Consider the following 20,723-nt stretch of genomic DNA (forward strand, 5'->3'; position numbering starts at 1 on the left):
CCCCCCTGTATGTGTGTGTGGGCAGGTTTCTTATTCACATGCACGATGGTTAATATTGTCAACTTGATAAGATCTAGAATTACCTAGAAGACAAACCTCTAAGCTTGCCTCTGAGGGACTGTCTAGATTAGGATAGCCTCTGTACACATCTCTGAAAGATGATCTAAATCGAGTTAGTTGAGGTGAGAAGACCCACCGTAATTATGGATAGCACCATCCCCTGGGCTTTGGTCGTGGACTGAATAAAAAAAAAAAAAAAAAAAAGAACAAGCAAGCTGTGCATGAACGTTCCTTCATCTGTCTCTGTTTCCTGACTGTGGACACAGTGTGACCAGCATCCTGCCATCATGGCTTCCCCACCCTGTTTTGCTGTGCTCTTAATCAAACTGTGAGTCAGGCCAAACCCTCCTTCCTCAGGTTGCTTTTCTCGGGTGTTTTGTCACTACAGCAGTGTAGGCAACTTGTAGACCTACTGTAGTTACATTGTATGTGTTTAGGAATAAAAGATTGCACAGAGCAGAGGAGCCTTGGGGCAGGGCTTGGTAACGAGAGTCAGGAGAAGTGGACACTGGAAGGATGCAGGTGGTCCACATACCCTGTGATAACAAAGGACACAGAAGCATCTTTGGACTACTTGTTTGCCAGCTGTGCTCTCAAATTCCGATCAGAAGAAAGGCGTGTTCTAATCTTTCCCATTCCTCCCCTCTGGGCTTAGTTTTCCCAGTTGCTATTGAGCTTTGTGGATTTGTGTGCAGTATGCTTTCACTCTGTCTAGAGAAGAAGCCAGAGATGCTTGGCTTAGGAGCTTTGTGCTTAAAAAAAATACTTATTATTAGTGTGCATGTGCATGATGCTTGTGTATGTGGGTACACATGTGGAGGTCAGAAGACAGCTTTGTGGGTTTGAGTCTCCCCTTCCATGTTGGGTTCCAGAGATTGAACTCAGGTTGCCAAGGTTGTGCGGCAAGCACCTTAACCTGTTGATCCATTGTGGGGATTCCTACTTGGAGTGCTTTTAATGTGAACACTGTAAAGACGGCTTCCATCCAGGTCTGCTGTTTTGTTTTGTTTTTTAATTGAAAATAGATATTTTTTCATACAATATGTTCTGATTGCAGTTTTCCCTCTCTCTTCTCCTCCCAGTTTCTCCCACCTCCTCTACAATCCAGATCTACCCCCTTTCTTTCTCTTCTTAGAAAAGAAACAGGAATCTAGGGGATGATAATAAAGTAAAATATAGTACAATAAGATAAAACAAAAACAGACAAATCAGAGTAGGACAAAACAAACAAACAGAAGGAAAAGAGCCCAAGAAAAGGCACAAGTAACAAATACAGACACAGAAACACATTCATTTGCACATTCAGGAATCCCATGAAAACACAAACCCAGAAGCTATACTATACATACAAAGGACCTATAGGGTAAAATAATAAAATAATAATAATAATAATAATAATAATAATAACAACAACAACAATAATAAGTTGTAGTAATAATAATAAATTAAATACTAAAAATTGAGAGAAAAGCTCTGTTATGACATTATGAGACAAGGAACCTCCAAAGATGTCATTGCGTTCGTTTCCTGTTGGCCATCTACTGTTGGGCATGTGGCCTACCTTTAAAAGTAGTTTGTTTCCCCAGTGAGATGCCCTTGGAGAAAACTAAATTTTCATTTGTAAGTGCTTATTGATTGTAGATAGCTTCTGGGTTAGGGATGGGAGCATGTGTTTCTAGCTCTAGGGTCTCATTTGATGCAGACCCTTTCAGGCCCCATGCATGCTGGCACAATCTCTGTAAATTCACTTGGACATTGGTCCTGTTGTGTTTTTAGAGAGCCTTGTTTCCTTGGTGTCCTCACTCCTCTCTGGCTCTTATACTCTTTCCATCTCCTCTGCCTTGGGGGTTGGTGGTTCTCTGAGCCTTGAGGGAAGGGATTTGATGGAGATATCCCATTTAGGGCTGAGTGTTCCAAGGTTTCTCACTTCCTGCATAAAGTCTGTCTACGGGTCTCTGGAATTCCCTTCTGCTGCAGGAGGAAGCTTCTCTGATGATGGCTGAGCAAGGCACTGATCTATGAGTATAGCAGAATGTCATTAGCAGTCATTTTCATGGAGTAGGCCTTAAGTCAAATCAGATATTGGTTAGTCACTCCCACAAGCTTTGTGCCAGCATTACTCCAGCAGATCTTGCAGGTAGGACACCATTGTAGATGGAAAGGATTTTAGCTCTGCTGTTTACATTTCTCCTTTGGTAGCACCAGAATACCTTTCAGTACCGAGAACACTAGCCTGTAGGAGTGAAAGGCTCTATTAGGCACCAGCAAATTTCAATATATGTTCAATGGTTATACAGGTGTTGTCTTCAGCAACAGGGCTTTGCTGTTCATTTGTGGAGGGCAACCTATAGCCTCAGCAACAGCGCAGGTTGTTTGGAGGTTCCCATGGAACTCCTTTGGCCAGTGGTTCAATTAGATGTCATCCATTCCCAGTACTGGAAGCTTCAATTGGTGACAAGAGATGTCCAGTTTGGGCTCTGTTTCCTTTGTTATTTGGCTATTTCATTTAGATTGTTTTCATATATGTATATGTTTTTGGAAGCTTCTGCTGTTTTAGGTTTCTATATTACCACTCAAATGACCCATGATGTTAGCTGTCTATCCCCATATTCCTTCCATCATCTCCTCTTTCCTTCCCATCCCTGCTTGATTCTTCCATTCCAATTCCCCACCCTATCCATCCATAACTATTCAATTTCCCCATTCTAAGGAGATCTATCTCTCCCCACATAGTCCCTTACTATGTACCTAACCTCTATGGTTCTATGGATTGTAGCTTGCTTTTCATTGACTTAGCAGCTAATATCCACATATAGGTGAATACATACCAAAGTTGTCTTTCTGAGTCTGGGTTACCTTATTTTGGATGATATTCTTATTCTGTCCATTTACCTGTAACTTTCATTTTTAATAGCTGACTAATATTTCATTGTATAAATGTACCTATCATGTTTTCTTTATCCATTCATCTGTTGGTAGATATCTAGGTTGTTTTCATTTTCTGGCTTTTGTGAATAGAGAAGCAATAAACATTGTTGAGCAGTGTCTCTGTGGTATGATGAAGTGTCCTTCAGTGTATGGCCAAGAGTGTTATAGGTGGATCTTGAGATAGATTGATTCCCACCATCCTGAGGACCTGCTACACCAATTGAAATGGTGACTCTATAAGGTTGCAGTCCCAACACCCAGGTCTGCTTTGATCCACATGGCTTGGTAACTGAGGGATCTTCAGTCAGCTGTCTCCCTACCCAGCCTCTCTTTCTTCATCCTTGTTCTTCTTTTTCCCTAACCAGTTGTTAGCAAATCCCAATTTAGCTGTTTGCTGGTGAGATTGAAGGTTTTGCCATTCCAGTGCAACATGAAACTCTTAAAGTGCATGGAGAACCCCATAAGACTTAAAGTGATCCATTCTTGATGATGGGATATTAAATATGATATGACACGATGGTTTAGAATATCAGAGTTGGTCCCTTTTAAGGCCTTCTTTGATGATCAGCAAAATAAACTTCAGAGACAGGGAGGCTTCATTAGGGTCACCTAGTCAGCTGGTGACTCACTACTGAAGACTTCCAAACATGTCAACTTTCACTACTTCTTTCCTGTCCACACCACAATGACAGGTAGCCATGTGGTCAAAAGTGTATCCAGAAAATTAGCCCTATGTGACTTCGTGTGTACCACTTGTTTTGTGAGCTGAGGGGATTGGGAGTAGCTGCTAGCCTTGTAATACTATGGGAGTTGCTAATGTACTCCAGAGTTTTTATTAATGTACTCCAGAGTTCTGTAACTTTCTGGGAGGGATGGAAGGAGAGGCAAGAGGGAAAAGGAAAAGAGAAGCTGGATAGGCAAGGTCTTGTCCCTAGAGTTTTATTGTAGTTTTTTTTTTTTTTTTTTTTTTTTTTTTTTGAGACAGGGTTTCACTGTATAGCCCTGGCTGGCCTGGAACTCACTATGTAGACCTGTGGCATCTAACTCACAGAGTTTCACCTGCCTCTGCCTCCTGAGTGCTAGGATTAACAGTGTGCATCACCACACCCTACCTGAAGTTTTATTTTAAGCCAGTGCATGTCAAACATAAGCTGACTAAATTATGTTTACAAACTTGGGTAACTAAGGGGCAATTAATTCAAAATGGATCATGACCATAAAGGCCAAAGCTATAAAGCCTTCAGAAGGCAATATAGGCAAGATCTTGATAATCCTAGATTGGTAAAGGTTTCTTTACAGGACACAGAAAACAGGGACACTGCTAAAATCTGGCTTTATTAAAATGAAAAACTGTGTCTGTCAGGAGACAACATTGAGAAAGTCATAGGTTAACCTGCAGGACGGCAGAAAATACTGGCAAAACATTCACCAGAGCACTGACAAGTCCTGAGTATATGGAGAGTTCATAAAACTCAGCAGTAAAAAGAACAACCCAATTCAAAGAGGAACAGAAGATTTGAAGAGACAGGCGATGAAGAAGGGCTAAGAATGCCTAGTAAGCATATCAAAAAGTGCTTGATATAAACAACAGGGACGTGCAAGGCAAAAACCACAGTGGCCTTATTCCCTCATACACCAGAAAGGCTAAAAATGGCATTGACAATCCCAAGTATTGGTGGATAGTGGTACGACCACACTGGAGAAAATTTCCTATTGGAAATAGGAATAATAACAAATATATACAAACTATATATTTTGTATATAATATATAATAACAGATATATAACAAATAATAGCAAATATATAACAAATAATAACAAACAATATCTTAATGTGTAATTCATTGGTTCCACTTCTCCGTACTCAAGAGAAATGAATGTGTGTGCTCTCAAAAAGACTTGCACAAAAATATTTGGAGGGGCTTTATTTATGATAGCCAAAGATAGAAGTTAGTGCACAGAAGTACCATACACAAAACTGTGACACATTCAATAATAAAACACTCAGAAGTAAGAAGGGGGTAAACATATTAATTCATACCACAGCATGGATAAATCTAAAAAAATTACACAGAGTGAAATAAGATAACCTAAAAGAATATATGACCTGTGATTTTACTTTTATGACAAAGCCAAACAGCAGACATGTGTGTGTGTGTGTGTGTGTGTGTGTGTGTGTGTGTGTGTGTGTGTGTGTGAGAGAGAGAGAGAGAGAGAGAGAGTGAGTGAGTGATAGAAAGGTCTGTTAACTTGGGAGTGGTGGGGGTTCTTGGAGGTGTCATGAGAGAACTGTTTGAGGTGATGAAAATATTCCTATCTTGATAGTGGCTTAGTTTACATGGTATATAAAATCATCACAATTTGTGTTTGATATACTTGAGAAATGTGTATTTCCTAATTTGTAACTTTGACTTTAAAAGATTGACAGATATTGAACTTCAGTAAATAATATGCACACTGGAGTGTTTTACTGCCAGTTACTGACCTCTGTGCTTATCAGAGAATTATAGCTATGTGATAATGACGGGGCGAGGCAACTACAGCAGAACTGGAACAACTGCTAGTGTGGGCTGCGTGAGTGCGCCCTCTCGCCCCTCTAGTCGTTTCCGTGTTCACGAGAATGTCCACAGGACATCTCTCATTTGGGCTCCGGTGGCGCCCATTGCTGACCACGTTGACTGTACACATCAGCTGGGATGGAGGAGGTTGCTTTATGGAGGGGGTATGGCTGCTGAGGGAAGAGGAGTGAGGCTAGATGACCAGGGAACAGGATCCGTTTCCAAAAGCTGGGTGTGGAAGCCCTCGGGTGATTCCACTCCCTTTCATATCACAGGGAGACAAAGAAGGACCCAGCTTGTGCTTTTTCTGCTGCCTTTAAATTGGCACTGAAATTCTTTCTTTACTTGAACACAGATTTCTTTTTTTTTTTTTCTCCCTCTTTTGCAACCAGTTTTTATTTATGTTGGCTGTGATACTGATCTTCGGTTGAAAGCTAGGGAAGTTGCTTGTTAAGGCGTTTTTAGGAGTTCTGAATATGAAATGCAAGGAAATTGCATAACATTGCAGTGCAGTGTTTCCTCTTGTTGCTTGCTTGTTGCCCAAAATACAGTAGTTCTTTCTAGAAGCTTAAAGGAATTTGGCAGATCCTACCCCTTGATGGTCTGCTGTGGTGTTATCCTGATTTGAGAGAAAGTTTTTCGTGAGGTCAAATGACAGAGCTTCCTGAGTTCTAACTATGGCAACAGTGTTTATGTAACCCACAGTCCAAAGCCTGGGAGAAGAGCAGTTCCACAACAACCAGTGTAAATAACCCCACAAGCCTGTTCATGCTTAAATCACCCCGACTAGAAACAAGTGAAATGAATGGCCTACCTTATCACTAGGCTCTGGCTGTCACTTACTACCTGTATACTCCAGAGGGCGCTGTCCCACCTTTCCCTTGGAAATGACATCATCTTACATGGTGATTTCTCACTGAGAAGCCTAAGTACCAGCCAGCAGCACTCAAAATGGGAAGGCACTCACCTAACTCCTTATGTCTTGCTTCTGTGACAAAGTAAAGACCCTGAGAGAAAGTTACCTTCTGTCTTCAGCCCTGATCCTTGAATTATGAGTAATTACTTTGACACTGATCCTGTGCTTGGCACTGTGTTTGGGGCCCTTTCCTTCCACCCAACACCCTGTGCACACAGACATGTAGAATGATCTGCTCCTCAAGGGGGAATGGAAAGAGTGAAGTATGAAAAACTGTATTCAGAAGGGTTACGTCTATAGAACCGACTGTAAGAGCAGTAAGAGGTCAAAGAAGGGAGCCCTTAGGGTGGTCTGTGACCATCGAGGGAGCTAGGAAGCCTTGGGGAGCAGGGCAAGGCAAGTATCATTTTGGAGTGCCTTCAGGCACTGGGAGAGCTATTTTTAATTTTCACAATGCTCTCATAAAGTGTTGTTACTTAGCTCCTCTTTACAATGAGAAAACAGACTCAGAAAATGTCAGATGATCAACTGAGGGTACAGAGCTGGGGAGTGGTGGAGCCAGGCATTACTGTGAAGTCTCTTAAGCCCACAGTTCCCATCTACCACCTGACTGCCTCACTAAAACTAATCTCTCCTGTTCCGGAATGTGCCCAAGGCCTATACAATGGCTAACCCCCAAAGTACAGTAACATGCATCAGCCCAGGAATACCAAGGGCTGCTTCTAGATGAAGAGAAGCCCAGACATATAAAAGTGACACCAGGTTAGCCCCATGCCACAGAGGACACGAAGAGTTTGACACCCCCAATGATGTGTAGCTCCTTGCATTCTGTGTTTCTGGAACTTCCCCGTGACCTGCATTTCATTTGGGAAAGTGAATGTTCTCTTTCCTCCACACAACAACTCTTGGGAATTTGAACACTGATGTTGTGACATCTTGAAGTCTTTTCTTCAACCAAAGCTGTGCTCTAGGGAAACATCTTAGAGGAGTGATATGTACCTCAGATAGAACAGAGATGGAGACAGAGACAATGGATCCAGTAAGTCCTGAGGGAAGGACAGTGTCAAGGTCCAGGTGACAAAGCAAAGAAAATCTGACTTAGGGCAATAGAAAAAAAATGGGGTGAAGAATTAGCTTCAGATAAATGATAGCAATGGGACATTTTTGTTGTTTCTTTTCTTTTTTTTTCTTTTTCTTTTTTTACTCCATAACTCTTAACAGTAAACTACTGGGTCACAATTTTAAAAAGAACTAAGATGTTATTGGCTCACTGTGGAACAATCATGGATGAACACTGCACATATTTAGATAAGTGGGCCGAAATAATACTGGAATCCAGAGTCCCTTTGTATTGTGGTTCTTCTTTCATTTGCCTGACCTAGTTTACTCAGGCTTTACTTCCATGATGGTTGAGTTGTCCATAAAGCTTTAGATGTGTATCTCATTCTCTTAGCAATACAGCATGCCTTTGCTTCCAATGGTTATTATTATTATTATTTAAATAGTAAGATTGAGGTCAAATACTGCTGACTGGATTTCACTTGGCACGAATCCCATGCACTAGATTTTTAGTGTCTGTGGGTCACATGACTGGACTAGAAGATACAGTCAGGGTCTGCCCAACTCAAACCATATGGACTTGGGGGCTGTGGTTTCTGTAGTGGTGTAAAAGAGGACTATGAATATTGAGCAGTAGTGTGAGTTGCAGGTGCTCAGAGCACTTTGCTTTTCTCTAACATGGCTGAGGAATAATTCAGAGAGATGAGCCTTTTGTCTCTAAAGGCACAAAAGAGCTGGTGATACTTGAATTAAGGGAAGCCAAATTTCTTTTTTTACCCATCATCCTTGTCATAATCACGATGAACAGCAAGCAGTGATATTTATGTGCCATATGCTGTTGTGTTGATGTAAAAAGGGTTTCAGGGGCTGTCATTTAGAAGTTCAGTCATCTGGTCAACTTCTGCTGTGCTCCTTTTATGAGACTTCCTGAATCCCAAGTTGTTTATGATTGCACCCATTGTGCAGACAGCCCCTTTCTCAGCCCTCATCCCAGAATTCCCCATTGGCACTCTGGACTCTGAAACCTTCTGCTCAGGATATAGAGCCAACATGTGGCAATGGGCCATAAAGAGTAAATAACTTTGTGAGGGATTTTGATAACCTTTAGTTAAGCCAAATAAGAAAAACCTGTTTTCTATTTTCTTATAGTAAGTACTGAATTCTATATTTACATTCCCCCATCAAGTAAAGATTCCTAGAGAATTTGCCAGAAGAAATAAGACACAGTCACCAGCAAATGGTAGACCTGGTTTCCTTTTTAGATCTGGACAAAACTCTGTCCTCATCAACTCTAACACAGGGATTAAAAAACAAACAAACAAACAAACAAACAAACAAACAAACAAACAAACCCAAAACAATTTCTTTCACTCCTTGTACTGAAAGCCTACTCTCCTAATCAATGTTTTATGAGCAACCTGCTGCATACTAGCCACTGAATCTTACATGTAGTTCTACAGAACAAGAGCTGGGATTTGATGCCTGTTCAGGGTTCAGTTCCTGCAAAGTACCATCAAATACATTTTTATTGGCTTTACTTCTGAGAGAGTCTCCCTAAAACAGCAAGTGCAATACTGCAGCCCCGGAATGGGAACATCAAGGGGAAGCTGCCAGCTGAGAAATGGAAGAGTAGCAAGAGCCATTTCTCTGGGCATTTTGAGCTTGTCTGTCACTCATCCTGAATTTGTGGTATTTGTGATGGGAGTAGGAGACATGAGTACTTCCCATTTCTAAGATCTGTCTTTTCTAGTATCGAGGCATACTTTCTTATTCTAAATTGCTCAAACTTTATCTACCTCTGCCTCAGTCATGGCTACTTCTTGAACGTTTCTCCATGTGGCCACTTCTTGAATGTTTCTCCATGTGGCCACCCCCATAAAGAAAGGTCTTCCTGATCCAAACAGTTCCTGTCTTTATGAGATTTTTATGGGTGGCATTCCACAGATGCATGGAGCCAGACCGGTAACTTCTCAGTGTGTCATTACAAGTCTCTACACTGGTCTATAACCAGTCTGCTGGGCATGCCAGTGTGGTGCTCTGCTGGGAATCTCCTCTGCCTCCCTCCTCCTGCATGGTTGCCAGCTTTCTTTGTGTGCCCATTGGCGTGTGTGTGTGGGTTAACACATCCTAGATTGTTTCGGGTTGGTTGTGGTTTTTATTATTTACTGCCACACTTGCATTAATTGGAAGTTTGGAAAATTACTGTCATGTTTAAATGGGTAGAAATTGTGTGCTTACATAATGGTTGCATTGTTGTCCTTTTAATTATGGCTTAGCTTTTTTTTTTTCCTTTGCTAATCACCAAGCTATTTGCCAAGCTGGATTGAGTATAGAAGTTGTGGCTGAGTGCAGACTTTAGTGTAGAGGGCCCAGCCTTCTTTATTCTGGCTCTGTAACTTACTGCCTTTATTAGCTTGAGATGACAAGGGGCCTGTGTGGTTCTGTGAAGCAGCTGCCATGGTGGTACCCCATGTGCTCAAGGATAAAGTGAATCAACTCATGTAAACGATGACTACAGGCCTGTCATCTAATCAAGTGGAGAAAAAGTTCTTGATGGGTTCTAGTTATTTTATTTTGGAAAGCTGTGTGAAAGAATTAAGACTATTCTTCTGTAAAAATTGGCCTTAGATGGTCTCTTTTTCTCTTTGTTTTGTAAATTGGTATCTGTTAGGTGTATAACATTGCTAATGAGATCAGCATTGCTAGGTAACTCAAAGTGTACTTCTGTCCTTAGCCATTTACCCCTTAAGCAGTAACTTCCTTCAAAGGAGAGATGGTTCATGTTTATTTGTCTGCTTTAAGCAAAACATGTAAAGAGGAGGAGAATAATGGTGATGCTGATGGTGTTCTTTGTAGAAGGCTTTGTGACCCATCAAATTTGTATTCTCTGGGTAAAGTATTCTGTAGCCATTGTTCCCTTTAACTCTCAAAAAACTTAAGGTTGGTAAGATTAGTATTCTCCTCTGAAATTGATTTTATTTTATGTGTATTTTGACTGCATGTATAACTGTATAGCACATGTAATTCTGGTGCCTGTAGAGGTCAGAGGAGGGTGTTTGATCCCCTGAAACTGAATTTGCAGACATTGTGAACCACCATAATGGGTGCTGGGAATTGAACCCAGTCCTCTGCAAGAGTAGAAAGTATTCTCTACTGCTGAGCCATCTCTCCAGCCTCAGCTCTTCCCCTCTTACAGAATAAAAGACTGAGGCCTAGGAATTTAAAGTCTTGAATGTTTAAATGTTAAAGTTACACTTTGTACTTAAACAACAGATCATCGTGAACTTGGTACCACTGATGGGGGCTAGGTGTGGCAGTGAGTACCTGTAATCATAGTATTCAGGAAATTAGGGAGAAGGATTGCTAGATAGTTCTAGGGTAGCTTGGGCTATATTGAGAAGCCCTGTCTCAGACAGACAGACAGGCAGACAGACAGACAGACAGTGTAGACTCTACACTGTGTCACACAGATAAAGGATCTGGTAATGTCTAGTGATATAGAACCTGCCTGAGCACTGTTCTAAGATGTTGATTCATAACTTTGTTTATTGTGCCCCCACATTGGTGTATCAGGGGAACATCCAGGTGGAGTGAGCTTTCATATTTTAGGTAACTTGGAAGAGGCCTTAGGGAATCAGAATTGAGGGCTGAGTTCAGATAAAGCAGTGCGGTTTATGTAGGAGCAATAGTTTTAAATAAGTTTGTCTATGAGCCTAGTTCTGTGATGCCTTCATTTGAACAGATTTTGATCTGACGTGTGTGGCCAGGTGCTAATACAGCTGTGTGTCCAAAGGAAAAGTCAGATTGGTTCATCAAAATATTGTTTTACATATGCTTTCATTTGTATGTTTTTAAAAAGTACCTGTCTGTGCTTTCTCAATATGGCTTAGATAATGGTACTAAATGGTTACCCACTGAAAAATTCTGAGAATCCAAATGACTGTGTGTATTTTCTTTTAATTCTCTAAGGACATGTAAATTGAATTGGCTCAGCAGTTTAGAGAATTTATTGCAAAATCACATTTGTTGCAGAGAAAGCATATGAAGGCTTCCTTCGCCTTCTAATTTATTAAATTGTTTGCCCATTGTAGTTTCTGGGTAAGGATTCGGGGACTCACAGGCCCTGTGACTGTCAAAGTGCTGCTTTGCTGGCGTGGTGATCAGATCAGGATGGAGTTCGCTGGTTCTGAGAGGACATGCAGTGTCCTATCCACATTAGTGACCAGCAGGTCGCATGGGTTAGTGGTGGGTATATCTGGCTGGAATCTGAAGACCATGCCCAGTTCCATTTTCTCTCTGACTCAGGATGACTTGTTCCTCTTGTGACTCACTTGCTCTGGCGCCCTTGATATCACTTTACCTTTATCACCACCACCATCATCGTGTCTTCTGTGTTATGGGGTTTGTGGGTAAGTGCTTGGGCCAGGAAGACAGACTGGGGAGTTCCATGTAGGACATTTCCAAGTTCTGCTTTCCTCACCTTAGGCAACTAACCTCAGTCCTCTACATCCTCAGTTTCTCAGTCCTCTACATCCTCAGTTTCTCAGTCCTCTACATCCTCAGTTTCTCAGTCCTCTACATCCTCAGTTTCTCAGTCCTCTACACCCTCAGTTTCTTAGTCCTCTACATCCTCAGTTTTTTAGTCCTCTACATCCTCAGTTTTACAGTCCTCTACACCCTCAGTTTGTCAGTTGCGCTGGGAACAACTGGGGTGGTGTGAGGACAGAGTCAGACAATGCCTATAGAGTGCTTAAAATTACTGCGTCTGTGGGGATTGTTCCTCATGACTCACAGAAGACTCTGATAAGATAAACACATGCCATTTCTATTCTCTAGAAACATGTGTGTAAAGGTAAATACTCATTGGCATGGATGTTTACCAAGTCTTCATGTGCCGTAGCCAGCAGAAGCTGGAGCATGCCTGCCTCAGAGTCACTTGTGCCACAGGGTTCAGACAATCTTCTGTGGCTGGGTCTTGAAGGACTGTGGCCAACTTGGAGAGATGGACTTCAGCCTCACCTGTGTTGTTGAGAAGGTACACTTTTTCTGCCCTGTGAGCCATAAGTCAGGCCTCATCTGGTGACCTCTGTTCCCTTGAGTTGAGCTGGACTCTCCCCTGTGAAGATAGAGTTCTTAAGAGGCATGCCTGAAAGTACATACAACCTCTAAAACTGCTAGTCACAAGACAAAAGCCACAGGTAAAGAGATCTCTTATCTTAGGGCATTGTTCTGGCCTCCTAGCCCCAGGATGATGTTAGTGGGCCTCCATGAGACAGATGGAAGAAGGACCGGCCAAGCATTTAAAATAGTGCAGTGGAGGTCCTTTCTTCTACTCGCACATGAACCACAGTGCTGACCCCTGGAAAGGCGTGGTACATTTGCTCTTGGCTGGATTGGGAAAGGGGACTGAAATATCCTTATAGAAGACCTAAGTAGCTTTGGGGCCTTGGACACACTATAAGCCTCAGGTTCCATACCTGTACAATGATAGGGACACTAAAACTAATCCCTTTGATGTTTCAAGAATTGGATGCTGTCATGTTTGGCACTTGGTAAGTGCTTGGGATGCTAAGTCATTCTGTAGTGCTGTTCCCAAGCCTTTACCTGGTCCCTATGATGGCGGTTGCTGCCTGCCCTGGCCTACCTTGTTGGGTGATGTGATCACATAGTCCTGGCAGGATTAGTTTGTTAGCTTTATTTCAAAACTCATTGTCTTTGGCTCATTTACCCAGACCAGACAGAGATTAATGGCTTGGTCTTGGAGGATTGGAAAGCACATGCTTCTGGCATCTTTGGCTCATTGATCACACCTCTCCAGCTCAAAGAGCACTTGGGTGTTCCAGGCAGGGGTCTCCTGAGACTTAGGAAACCTGGAGAGAAAGTAATTTGGCATGGATTTGCCTATTAATAAGGAGCCCTGAAAGCCCTGTGTTTCACTATTCCTTCTGGATTTTGCCATTTACAACCTTAACAAGTTTCTCTTGGATAGAATGTTTGGATTGAATGGGAGAAATGCAGTGATCAAGGGGAGCTGGAAGGAAAAGCAAACACATTTTCCAAAATGCTGTCTCTTCCCGTGTTGCCCTTCATCTGCTTTCCAAGGTTATCGAATGTTGTCGGGATGGGTTGCTGGTTCTGGATTTACCTGTATGTCACTCCCTGAACAAGGCCCTGGTAGGGACCTGGCTGTACCTCATAGCCTTGTCCTTATTTCTTATGCTTGCTTCTCTGCCCTTCAGTAATTGCCAACCACACTGACCTTCCTCCTCTATCAGGTAGGACCTGCTGGATGTAAATACCCAGACCTTGTTAACAAGCTCCTCTTTTATCATTTAAATTCATGGAAATATTTTCTCTTCAGGAGAGTGTTCCCCCATAGCAGACCCACACTGCCCTGTTTTCTTATCTCTATGGTACTTGCCAATATTTAAAGGAATCTTATTTATAAGTTTGTTTTCCTCAGTGGCAGGAAAGTTCCATGTGAGCAGAGCTCATAGCTGTACCTAAGTCACTGCCTGGCTATTGCAGGTACTTAATAAACACTTGTTAACCCACGCAAAGGAATTGCAGAACAGTGGAAAAGTCTCAAAGCCAGCATCCCTCTTTTGATAGCCACATGAATAAAACCCATGGGAGCCAAAGGACATGGCATTTGTCTACCTGGAGTCCCTGCTGCTCCCCAAGTCCCTTTGTCCCCTTTGTGCGGTGCCATGGAGAGAGATCCATTAGCAAATGCCGATCCAGTGCAGGCACTTCATCTATCCCAGTGATGGACTGCTGCTCGGAGAGCCGCTTGTGGCTCTAGTTTCTATAGGAATCAGCACAGCCTTGGTGGGGTGGTAGCCTTCACCTCGACTTTGTGGGTGTTTCAACCCCAAATCCTGTGAAGGAAGAGCCGTTCTTGTTGCAGAAACAGGCCAAAGCACCCTCATTTGTCTGGTGCTCTTTCAGTCTATTCCTCTTGACACAGTCTCACTGGACACTCACAGCAGCCTGTGGAGGAGTGTGCCAAACAGCTATCGATTATCACCCCATTTCTGAGATGAAGAAGTGAGAGCCCAGCCTAATGGAGCGACTGGTGGTGAAGTCCAGGCCAAAACCTGTCTTTCGATGCCTTCCTTGTCCCTGGGACTTTTCAGTGTGTGCACTGATGGTGATTTAGGTATCGGAGCATCCTTTGTAAGGTCTGAGGTTCCTTTGATGCCTGTCCTCTGATCTTGGTTAAGTGGCTGTATGGCTTTAGTCTTCTTTAGAGAATAAATATAAAAATACATGTGATAAATATAATAACAAAGTAGGGTGATTTCTTGGATTTGGGGTTTGATAATCCCAAGACATTCTTGGGCAGCTCCTTTAGAGAGCCATAAAGGCCCAAAGAAGGTAAGGCCAACTCTGTCCAAGTTGAACCCGTTCCCTACTCTTGACTAGCCATTCCCATCTACATTTCTTAGTGGAAAACTCATTTTGGGGGGTGTTTAATGCTAAGTTTTCAGAAATGCTTGGCTTAGTTAGTTCTTTTAGGGGCTAAATAAACATTTCTCAGCTGACAGTGGCCATTAGAATACCTGGAGATTGTTGAATAGATAAGTAGATACTTAAGTTATGATGGCTAGCTTAATCCCATGCCTTTCCATACCTACAGAGGAAGATTTGGTAGTTTTCTTTTTCCGAGCAGAGATTTCACTGTATTTCTCCTAATAGCAACAGCACTTCAGGAATGGGCCGTCTGGCCAGTAACTAATGCCAGCCTATCCTTGCTTTGTGTGGTCCATGGGTCATGTGTGGTATTTATAGAATAATTTTTGCAAGGGACAGGTGATAGAGGCCTGTCATTGGATCCCAGGAAAGTGGAGTGCCAGCCTCCCTTTGCAGCACAGGCAAAGAATATTGGTTCTGCTAATTAGACTTTTTACCCTCTAAAAGTTATATTTTTAATTTTGTGAAAACTTGTTTCCTCGGCTAATATTTAAGTACCAACATAATAATGATTTTGGCCTCTTGGCACTCAAAGCCTAAACTGTTCATTGTCTTGACCTTTCCAGAATAACTTGCAGCATGTCATTGTCTGCTTTATAGTGAGAAAGTCTTCCTTTTCCTAATCATGCCACTTTCTCTTTTAGGATTTCTATCAACTGTTTAAGGATTGGGTTGTAAATGTGATATATTCTCAGGATAACATTCACACCTACATATAGAGTAAAGGGGGTACTGGTCTCATCCCCAGGGTCAGCACTCAACAGTTGGTAATATTTCTTTGCCCATGCTTTGCCTTTAACTAGCCGTGAAACCTCATTCCACCTTTGTAAGCCTCATATTTTCCACCTGTACAGCGGTGGTAGCAACTGCTCTTGCCAAGTATAGTTTCTATGCAGAGGGGGATAGTTCTTGTGAGATGCTTAGGGCATTGTCTGGTGTCCAGTTAGTGCCTAATGGTTTGCAACCAACTTTCGACTCTCTTCTTTTGTATATTTTATTTTATTGTTTGCCATTTTAAAAAGATAAGATAAACCTCCCCCCCCACACACACACCGCACAGTCCCACAGGTGGTTCTGACCCATGCTTATTAGAGAAAAGCTAAGTGTATAAGTGCATGCTGGGAAGTAAGAGCTTAGTTACGGGTGTTCCCATGAGGGGAGCAGAAATTGCCTTCCATCTTGGGGTTTTGTACAGTGAATTGGTAGGCTGGTATAAAATGCACACAAAGTAAATTCCTATTTCTATTTTCCAGGTCTACAACTCAAACAAAGACAGCCAGAATGAAGGGAGTAAGTATGATGTCTGGGTCATTTTCTGTATTCAGAGTGGGGGGCCGGAGGGGAGGCTTTAAGAATTGCCACTTCAGGGCTGAGCCACCAGGAGGTGCCCTGGGCATGCTGGGTCAGCCTCACTTCAGAGGATTATTTTTTGAAGAAGATTGGCAAGATTGTAGTGGCCTCTTGCATTTAAACAACCCTTCATGCTTTTCATGGTACTCTTACACTCATGATCTCACATGGTCCCAGGTCTTATTAAGATGGTAGCCCCAGTCATCATTTATAAGTTGCTCGATACTCAACAAACCAAGAGTCCAATGCTGCCAGAATGCCTCTGGCACTGTCTGCTGGCCTGGAAACGGCAACAGCAAAGGTGGATGATGGCTTGCTACTTCTGTTTCCTTTGTGGCTCTTGGGGAGGGAAGACTGGGGAGGGGAGAGGACAGTGGCTAGCCTCTTTCTCTGCTGCAGGCCAGCACTGTGCTTCCTCACCTCTTCTAAGGGCACCTCTAACTGCAAAGGCAGTGAGCTTGAAAGGAAACCTCTGCTGGGCAAGTGCTCCAACCTGATTATCACCTTGGTGCATAAGACAGGAAGCACATTCCTTCCAGGGTGCCACAAGAGTACAAAGGAAACCCTGACTCTGGCCTCAGCTTTGCTCTAGACAATCCACTTGACAAAATCAAGAGGTGGCCCTGCCAGGCACTGCCGTGGTGTCAGGAGATCAGTGGAGCAGAGCAGCACTTCAGACACAAGGGCGAACCTTTTCACTTCTATTGATCGAAAGCCATTAGCCATTATGAAACACATCCTTCTCTTTTATTCTTTCTGAAATAAAGACTTTGCCAAAAGATTAAAACAACAGCAAACAAACAACAGGGTCTTTAGCCCAGGCTGGCCTCATACACCCAGCAAAGGATGAACTTCTGACCTTTCTGCCTCCCTCCTGAGTGATGGAATAACAGGTGTCCACAGTGACAGTTGCCTTATGCAGTGCTGGGGCTTGAACCCAGGACTGCGTAGATGAGAAACAAGCACACTACCAACTGAGCTATATCTCCAGCCCTTGCCAGAAGATACAGATAAAATATTAAGTGACTTATAATGGCCACAGTTGACAAAGTTTTTATGACAGGAAAACTGAGTTCTGTGTTGCTTTGTTTTCTCTTCAAAAGCTGAATAAAGAAAAAACTTTGAAGTAATTATTCATTAAAACAAAATAGTAACTCCCCCCCCCCCAATTTAAGTAGATTGTTAAAGCATCGGAGGTTAACTGGGGTAGAGGTAAGGAGCAAAACTCATAGTTAAACAGTGAAGAAGCATAAAAGGTGGTGGTGTAATTTAGTGATGGGGCATATGAAGCCACAGGCTGGCAGGCACACCAGCTCCAGGGATGCAGGGATGCCAAGAAAGAAGGGTCTTCGGGATGCTGCTCCTAGGATACAAAGTTGTCCTTGCCTCACTCTCCTGAAGAATCAGATTCCCAGGAGAGATACCATCCAGTGAGTATAGCTTGGGCCCCCAGAGGGAAAGAAACACATTTTGATAGAAAGTTTCTAGAATATTGTAGGAAATGGATGCAGGAAAGCTTCTCATGAGAAAATTAGGGAAGCCACCAGGATAGGAAGTATGGACAGGCACTCAGAAGGCTGAATGAACAGCTTGCCACACTTGGCCCCAGGCAGGGACATAGTGCTTCTTAGTAAAGATGCCAAGAGACCCCAAGAGCTGTAGAGATGCAGTACACACAGAGTTCTCTGTCACAGGCTCCCCTGTTGACCTTATGATCCTGTTCCCTGTTTAAGTGACAACAACATTCTGTTTGAAATGATTTTGTTGGTGGGTATGCTGGTCAGTCCTGCTGGTCCGCAAGCATTTTGGGAGTATGCATGGAAGCCTTCAGAAAGTGGCTATCTTTTGATTCAACAGTATTTTCTTTTTTTATTATTACTTTTTTAAATTAATTACTTTTTTTCACAGCCCAGTGTCAGTTTCTCCTCTCTTTCTCCTGTCCTCCCTGTTCCTCCCTAGCCTCCCCTCTTCTTCGCTCCCATCCATTTGTTCTCCTTTCTCTTGAGAAAAGGGCAGGCCTCCCATGTATATCAGCCATCCTTGGCATATCAAGTTGCAGTGAGACTAGGCACCTCCTTTCCTATTAAGGCTGGATGAGGCAACCTAGTAAGAAGAAAGGGTCCCAAAAGCAGGTAACAGAGTCAGAGACAGCTCCTGCTCCCTCTGTTAGAAGTCCCACAAGAAGACTAAACTACACAACTATCACATATGTGCACATGACCTATGTCAGTCCCATGCAAGGTCTCTGGTTGGTGGTTCAGTCTCTGTGAGCTCCTATGAGTCCAGGTTAGTTGATTCTGCGGGTTTTCTTGTGGTGTCCTTGGTTCCTCTGGCTCCCATAATCCTTCCTCTGCCTCTTCCACTGGATTTCCAGAAGTCTGCCTAAAGTTTGGCTGTGGGTCTCTGCATCTGTTTCCATCAGTTTCTGGGTGAAGCCTCTCTGATGCCAACTGGACTAGGCAAAGATCTACAAGTAGAGCAGAGTATCATTAGGAGTCATGTCATTGACTTTCTTCTCTTTTTTTTTGCCAGCCATGTTTGATTCTATCCTTGGTCTCTGGGCTGTTCAGCCTCTGGGTCCTGGCCCTGCGGGCAGTGTCCAGGGTGACACTGTTTCCTCTCACAGCATGGGTCTCAAGCTAGACCAGTCATTGGTTGGCCACCCCCATCATTTCTTGGAAGCCTTCAAAAAGTGGCTATCCTTTGACCCAACAGCATTTTCTAAAGTACAAAAATGTTTAAAATGCAACCAAGAAGTCCCAGAATCTGAGTATCAAATGGAGCAATCGCAGAGTAGTATGCAGCTGTTAGTAAGAACAGGGTGACGTGGTGGGTGGTTTCAGCTGTCAGAATGTGTAGAGTCACCCCGGCAGGCAGGAAGCCCTTCTAAAGAAATGTCTAGGTTAGCTTAGCTGGTGAGAGAGTTTAACCTGAGTAATCCGGATTGGGAGGATTAGCTCTGAATGTGGCAGCACCATTTTGTGGGCTAGGCCTTGAACTGAATGAGAAGAAAAGGAGCTGAGGACACTATGAATGTGCTAATTCCTCCAATGGAATGTGACTAGCTTCTTCAAGTTTATGGTGCCTTGACTTTCCCACAATGCTAAACTATGACCCCAAATTATGAGCCAAATAAAACTTCGTGCCTTAAGTTGCTTTTATTTATCTCAGGGTATTTTGTCACAGCAACAGGGTGGGAAACTGAGATGGGGGGGGTGCGCTGTGGGGAGGGCTCAGCAGTCAAAGCTCTTGTACAGGTAAGAGGACTGGAGTTGTGGTCCTTGGAGCCCACAGACATGTCAGTGAGCATGGCAGCCCATGTGTGGTTCCAGCCCTGGAAGGGGGAAACAAGGGATCCCTGAGCAAGCTGGCTAGTGAGACTAGGTTAGCTGGAAAGCTCTAGATTTGATGAATAGACCCTGCCTCAAAGGATAAGGTAGAAGAATGATCCAGAAAGATTCCCAGTAGCAACTTTGGGCTTCTACATGCATATACAAATATATGTGGTCCCACACAGGCAACTGCACACACATGTAAACACACCACATACACAAGCATGTGAAAAGAAGGACAAACGGGAACAAGGGAGCTCTTAGTGTATTTGGTGCCTGCAGTAGATCATTAATTGAATTTTTAATGGAAGTGGGCAGTGGAACAAAATAAAAGAAGTTATAGAACTCATCTAGGTGTTTGATAGGAAAATGTCTTGAGCTATATTGATGATCAAATACTAAATCAAGATGGAGAATGGCTTACTGGGGGCGGCCAGTTTCTAGTGTGTTTCTATGCAAGGTACATTGTCTACCATTAAAGTCATTTTATAGTAATAGCTGTTTTGTTTTTTTTTTTTTTTTTTTTTTTTTTGGTTTTTTGAGACAGGGTTTCTCTGCGTAGCTTTGCGCCTTTCCTTTCCTGGAGCTCACTTGGTAGCCCAGGCTGGCCTCGAACTCACAGAGATCCGCCTGGCTCTGCCTCCCGAGTGCTAGGATTAAAGGCGTGCGCCACCACCGCCCGGCGTAATAGCTGTTAAGCTGTTAAGTAACCACTTAATATGTGTCAGGTACTAGAGATTTACTAGATTAAGTTTATTGGGAATTTATTTCCTTCCTTCCTTCTTTCTTTCCTTCTTCAAGCTTCCTCTCTCCCTCCCTCCCTCCCTCCCTCCCTCCCTCCCTCCCTCCCTCCCTCCCTCCCTCCCTCCTTCCCTTCCTTCCTTCCTTCCTTCCTTCCTTCCTTCCTTCCTTCCTTCCTTCCTTCCTTCCTTCCTTCCTTCCTTTCTTCCTTCCTTCCAGCTTCCTTCCTTCCTTCCTTCCTTCCTTCCTTCCTTCCTTCCTTCCTTCCTTCCTTCCTTCCTTCCTTCCTTCCTTCCTTCCTTCC

At 43.1% G+C, this 20,723-nt stretch overlaps 1 protein-coding gene across 4 annotated transcripts in view; it reads left to right on the forward strand.

Annotated features, from left to right (window-relative positions):
- Positions 1-20,723, forward strand: part of Arhgap26 (Rho GTPase activating protein 26) — a 391,848-nt gene that overhangs the window by 191,954 nt on the left and 179,171 nt on the right. For all 4 annotated transcript variants that reach the window (XM_042264260.2, XM_042264261.2, XM_042264262.2 and 1 more), the window contains exon 12: positions 16,250-16,286. In XM_042264260.2, coding sequence (XP_042120194.2) covers positions 16,250-16,286 — 37 coding nt within the window. The remainder of the gene's footprint in view (positions 1-16,249; positions 16,287-20,723) is intronic.

Source organism: Peromyscus maniculatus, chromosome 19 (assembly GCF_049852395.1).
Source record: "Peromyscus maniculatus bairdii isolate BWxNUB_F1_BW_parent chromosome 19, HU_Pman_BW_mat_3.1, whole genome shotgun sequence".
NCBI lineage: Eukaryota > Metazoa > Chordata > Mammalia > Rodentia > Cricetidae > Peromyscus > Peromyscus maniculatus.